We start from the raw sequence: 6,000 nt of genomic DNA, 5'->3' as shown, positions 1-6,000 counted from the left end.
GGCATCCGGATCCCATTCTGTACAATATGAATGGCCTGGAACATGGGATATAAAACTTGGTTCCGGTTGATAGTCTATAGATCTACAATCTTCTCCCCTCCATCTGTATATCTGGGATTCCTGAGCAGGATAATATAATGATAGTACAGAGCAATATACCGTCTGACTCTGTATAGAGCGACATGGGGCAGCAGCCTGATAGTAAGTGCTGAGGCCAGGGTAGGTGTGCGGATCGCACTGACACTGACTGGCAGCGATAACAATGAACAGCAGAAGATGAGAACGAGTGCAATCATTTGTTTCCCTTCTACGTAAAAGAGTAGGCGGGATTCGGGGGAACAGACTCGGCATACACACACTACATGTGAGGAGGGCGTTCCCATACGTGACATTTGGAATGGGCGTGATGACAGCTCTGCCACTGAGAGGGCGTGGCCAATAGCAGTGTGTGTGTGGCTGCGGCGAAGCAGGCGGAAGGGTGACAGCTGTGGCGGGTGTAGTAGGCGGAGCAGGGAGGGCGCTGTGGAGGGTGTAGTGGGCGGGCTATGTAGGTCGGGGGCGGATCAATCGGGCAGTCTCTGTGCCCAGTGTTATGGAAGTGGCTGCGGGCGCTGTGAATGAATTCTCCGGGCGGAAGAGGCAGCAAGAAGAGACCGGCGACCCCAGCTTCAGAGACCGGTTCCGGGACCCCGCCACCCTCCCCCCGTTCGGAGTCCCCGGCGCCGTCGAGCCCCCCGCCTTCTCTCCATAAGCGGAACCTATACGTATTCTCCTTCCCCCTGCTCGCCGCCTTCTCCCTCCTCCGCTTCCTGGCGCTGCAGCTCGGCCTGCTCTTTGCCTGGTGTTGCGAGCGGCTCTCCCGCAGGGTCATGACGGACAAGAAGTGCCCAGCGGGCGGCCTCAGGGCGGCTGAGGCTCAGGACAGGCCGCCGGAGCCGGAGGTGGTGCGGGCGTATCACCAGCAGGCCTTCCACTACATCTCCATGGCCCTGCGTATTGACGAGAAGGAGAAAGGTGAGAAGACGTCGCCACATATGATATCATGCCTACTGACAGGCCTGACGTCACCGTCATGTACATGTGCTGGCATCACAGTTATCACGCGCAGTGCCGTGTGCAGGTAGCACAGGTGCACACTATGGGGTGGGTGGTGTTGTCTACCTGCCATTAATGTTGCTGCTGCTGACCCCACAGGTTACAGTGAGCTGCCCATACAGGCTATGGCAGCGCCAGTGTGCCAGTCACATACAGTATCACCAACGCTGCTGAGTACAGATGGTATACTGCTGCTCTCCTGGCTGCTTATCAGGGCCATGCAGGCTGGCTGTTTGTGCTGATTCAGATGACAGTCAGCATCTATTAGTTCTGTGAGGTATCACCCAGCATCACATGACATGCCTCCACTGACATCGCCTAAGTGGTTTGTTTAACTTCTAGGTTGTGTACACCAGAGATTTTGCTTCAGGATCTAAGAAGAAAAATAACTTTTCTTTGAATTATCTTCCCCTTACTTCTTTTGTGCCGAGTATTAAAAGTGATCTTCATATCGCATAGTAATTAAGTAACAGTGTTAATTCACACTTAAGGCCTGATCCAGAGCTGGAAGTATATCATGTGTGTATGGGGCCCATTTATCTTTGGATCACATATGCACTGCCATCTGGGTGGCATTTACCATCCAGGATCATATTGCAATATGTCATCCTTTTGGTTTAATATATCATTGCAGAGGCAGGGACTGCGTTCTGCTTCGCCGAGTGCTGGTGGTCTGCGCATGTGTGGTTAGCACTGACCCCCTGCTGACTACACTGCCCCAATGGCAGTGTGGTCTGTAGCCCATAGACTACATGGGGCTACCCACTGCGATGCTGCCTAATGTTGATACATCGGGCAGCATCGCAACCCCCATAGGAACCTATGCGGGACAGGAGGGATTGCAGCAGGGATCAGATAGGGTCTGCAGGAGCTGCTGTACACAAGTCCAGTGTACAGGGGCTGCAGTGGCCAGTGTACAAGGGGCTGTACAGGGCCTGTGTCCAGTGTGACAGGGCCTGTGTCCAGTGTGACAGGGCCTGTGTCCAGAGGCTGTGTCCATTGTCCAGGGGCTGTGTCCAAGGGGCTGTGTCCAGTGTGACGTAAGAAAAATAAATAAAATAAAAACACATTTTAGGAGGATGATGGAGGAGGAAATAGTGGGAGATCAGCAACCTGATAGAAGTGCTGAAGCTGCTACCACCAGTCATGACAAGGCTGATACCTCTTTGTATTTTTTGCTCTTTGGAGCATTTATCTTTTTTTGGGATAGTTTATTAAACTGCCACCCTGTCTGCCCCTGCAGTGCCGCTCTGCTTCCAATATGTGCCAGGTTGGAAGTGTAAGGTCCACATGTATGTGATACCCACTGCTATCGCTTAGCTTAGTCATCCAGCTACCTCGGTATACCCTTTTGGCCCAACTACAGTAAATGAAAACAATTTTGTAAGCTGTGAAGTGATCAAAATTTACTAGAAATGAGTGGAAAACTAATGTTATTGAGGTTAATAATACTTTAGGGGCAAAAACAGGCCCAAATTCTGTTATTTTAGCCATTTTTAGCATTTTTTCATAAAAATCCAGATCCAAAACCCACAAGGGTGGTTTTGCCAAAACCAATCCAGATCCAAAACACGAAGGGAGATCCTGATCCAAAACCAAAACCCGAAAAAGTGGCCGCCGCAAATCTCTACTTGCAACGTCCCATATGCTACATGCAGAAGATATTCCACAGAAGAGGTTCTTTTTCACTTGCATCCTATTTTGCATTTGAATGAACATGATCTCACTCAATGTTGTGTACATAAGATCACAATGTGAGTACAACTGTGGATCTTCCAAACTTCTCTACACCTATTTGGGAACAAACAAGTTTCAAGTTTTGCTCAAGATACTGCTGCTGTAATGAGGGCAGTCAGGCCTCTTCTATATTTGGCCTGATTCAAACTTGCAAGCAACTGGGCAAAGCCATTCTGCTCTGCAAGTGGGGCAGAGCTAACATGCAGAGGGGGGAATTTACTAAGAGGGAAGTTCTATTTCACATGGTATGTCGTTATGGGCAACCAATCAGATATTATCTTCTAGAACCCGCTAAATAAGTAGATTCTGATTGCTTGGACATAGCAACATCCCATGTGAAATAGCATTCCCATCTTAGTAAAATCCCCCCTCAGAGAGATAGATTTGGGTGGGTTGTGTTCACACTGAAATCTAAATGCTGTCAAACATTTGTGGGCCACATTCAGAAGCAGACAGTATTTACCCTGCATAGAAAACAGTATAAATGTGTTTGCTCCCCTTGCATTGCAACATGGTGTGATCCAAACACAGTTATTTGGTTTACTAAATCTGGTACACAGTGCTGTTTACAAAGGAATTAATTTTATTATTAGACCAAATTTTCACTTGCCCAATGGTTTAATTATTTGCCCACTTGAGGTCTTTGAAATGATGGACAGCATTACATAAAAGCCTACATGAGTCACTGAGCTGGTTCACCAATTTTAGCTGATTTTTTTCAAAATAAAATTTTCATGCCATTTTTTGCAATCCCGGGTCACGAATGTCGATCCGTGCAGACAGCCGTGTCCCTGGCCCGGTTTTGTTTTGTTTAACAGCATATCGCCAGGTGGGATTCAATGTCCCACTTGGCGATCTGCAAAAAGGGGGCATGTCCACATACACGGCCAATGATTGTCGGGATTCGGTCGTGGTCGCGTCAATTCACGGCCATAATCGACAAAACGGGCTAGACAGCTTTCAAAGTCGGGCCCTTCTGACTATCTGCCTCTTCAATACTGTCGGACAAGACAGCATTGAATAGGTGCCTGTGACTATTTCCTCTGTCGGAAATAGCGGCAGGGATTGCATACCCCCCTTAATTGGGTAAACCATTGCTACATAATTACTATTCCACTTAATATTTGTTATATTTTAATAAGTGCAAACTACAAGATTGTTATGCCTTTCTGAAGATCAAAGGTTGTCTTAAACAATTTCATATAATCTGTTTTAGATAAAGCTGCAATTGTGTTTGCAGTGTGTTTTGTGCAGAATCATGACAGCAGTGTTGCAGTGTAATGAAAGAAAGTATACTTATTCAATGGAAAGCACTGTGTGTGTGTTTTTGAAAGTTTGTTATGTTGCCTGCTGACAAATGGGATGAATAACTCAAGTTTGTTTCCTTGTTTGTGTATAATACTAGTATGAAACATTGCTTATGTTTGCACCTCTATAAAATGTCAGCTAGAATAACTTGTTTGTGCAATCTGTCAAAATGTGGAAGGTCAACATGGGGTTTTTCACTTTTGATCCAACATGTGTCGACAGGCCGTACTTCTTGCCCTACCATCGGATCCGATATGTAATGCCGGATCCGATATGTAATGCCGGCGGTCAGAATCCCGGCATGGGGGGGACGTGGAGCGCCCCCCTTGCGGGCTCGCTGTGCTCGCCACGCAGCGGGCCCGGTGCCTCGCTACTCTCGGCACGCTATTTTATTCTCCCTCATTCTTCGGGATTCCAGTGTCGGGATTCCGACCGCCGGCAGATTGACTGCATCCCCTACCATCCACTAGGGCAGGGCTGGGCAACACCTGCCCTCCAGATGTTGATGAACTACACATCCCAGCAAGCCTTGCATCAGTTTCAGCATGGCCACATAGCAAAACTAATGCAAAGCATCCTGGGATGTGTAGTTCATTAACATCTGGAGGGTCGGTGTTGCCCAGCCCTGCACTAGGGTGTGGTGGGAGAATAAAATAGTGTGACGAGCGTAGCCATGCTAGGGGACGCGGCGCTACATTTCAGTGTCGGCTGTGTTGAAATTCAGGACAACATTTTGACTGTCGACATAATGCTGGTGTCGACCTAATTACATGTCGACATTCTGTCATGTCAACTATAATGCATGTCGACCTAGTTGCTGTCTATCCAATGATCCATACCTGGAAAAAGAATCATAGTCTTATGTCATTTAAGCACAGTATTTATTGCCAGAACATGAATTGTTATAGTATTCTCAAAAGTTACAGTTATACACAAAAGGTTGTTCTACAGCAGCATGCAAGGGACTACACAATGTTAAGTGTGATAAATGTTGCAAAGAGTTGTGTAAAAGCAAGAATGTGGCCACTGTGTTGTATTAGGTATTGAGGGGAAAACACAGCTTATTTGGGTAAATACTGAATTGGTGTTTTCTTTTATAGATGTACACATACCAGAATAATGCCCCCTTCCCCCATATCACTGCAGAATCAGAGAGGTTAGAGTTTAACCATATACAACTGTAATTGCAACTGACTAATGTGGTGCCTCCTTGTTATAATTTACATTTTTGTTAATGGTGTCCATTGCCAGATTTGCCCTTAGTTTATAGATTTTATAGGATTAAAGAATCATTAAACCAAGCACAGATTGAAGCGCTGTCAAAGGCAATTATGTCATTGTACGGAGTATAGACTGTGTCCTCGGTACCCTGCTGTCTGTTGGTGCTGTGTTAGGATGCTGCTGCATTTTCCAGTCCTTTGTTGTACATAGAAAATTGCAAGAGACAGTCAATGCCACAAACGGATCTGATAGTAGCTTTTTACTAATGCGTTAAGGGTAAAACACCAGACCACTGAAGCCCATCCAAGCGAAAAACATTAGTCATATTTTATTTTAAATAAGTAATGAGACAAAAAACAGTCACGTCCAGGCTCTGCATAAAATTCCTCTAGGATTAGTCTATGAAAATAAGTGTTATCATTTTCAGACTTAATACAATTCGAGTGCCTTTATTCTCTGAAGGTTTTCCATTTTCCCCGTCGAGATTTACATTGTGTCCCCTGTTTTCTTATGGTTGTAAATTGTATTTATCGGTCATTTCTGAAAGTATATGTCAAGTGGGAATCTTAATGCCAAACAATAGTAGATAATTTGTATCTTTTACAGACATGCCTATATACAAGTATATGGATATATATT

At 45.8% G+C, this 6,000-nt stretch overlaps 1 protein-coding gene across 2 annotated transcripts in view; it reads left to right on the top strand.

Annotated features, from left to right (window-relative positions):
• The first annotated feature begins 468 nt into the window (after positions 1–468).
• SPAST (spastin) overlaps positions 469–6,000 on the top strand; it is a 64,129-nt gene continuing 58,597 nt past the window's right edge. For both annotated transcript variants that reach the window (XM_083176232.1, XM_083176231.1), the window contains exon 1: positions 469–1,014. In XM_083176232.1, the coding sequence (XP_083032358.1) occupies positions 618–1,014 (397 nt within the window). In that variant the 5' untranslated portion in view covers positions 469–617. The remainder of the gene's footprint in view (positions 1,015–6,000) is intronic.

Source organism: Crinia signifera, chromosome 3 (assembly GCF_055691185.1).
Source record: "Crinia signifera chromosome 3, ASM5569118v1, whole genome shotgun sequence".
NCBI lineage: Eukaryota > Metazoa > Chordata > Amphibia > Anura > Myobatrachidae > Crinia > Crinia signifera.
The sequence above is the reverse complement of the archived record's forward strand: the minus strand, read 5'-3'. Positions and strand labels throughout refer to the sequence as shown.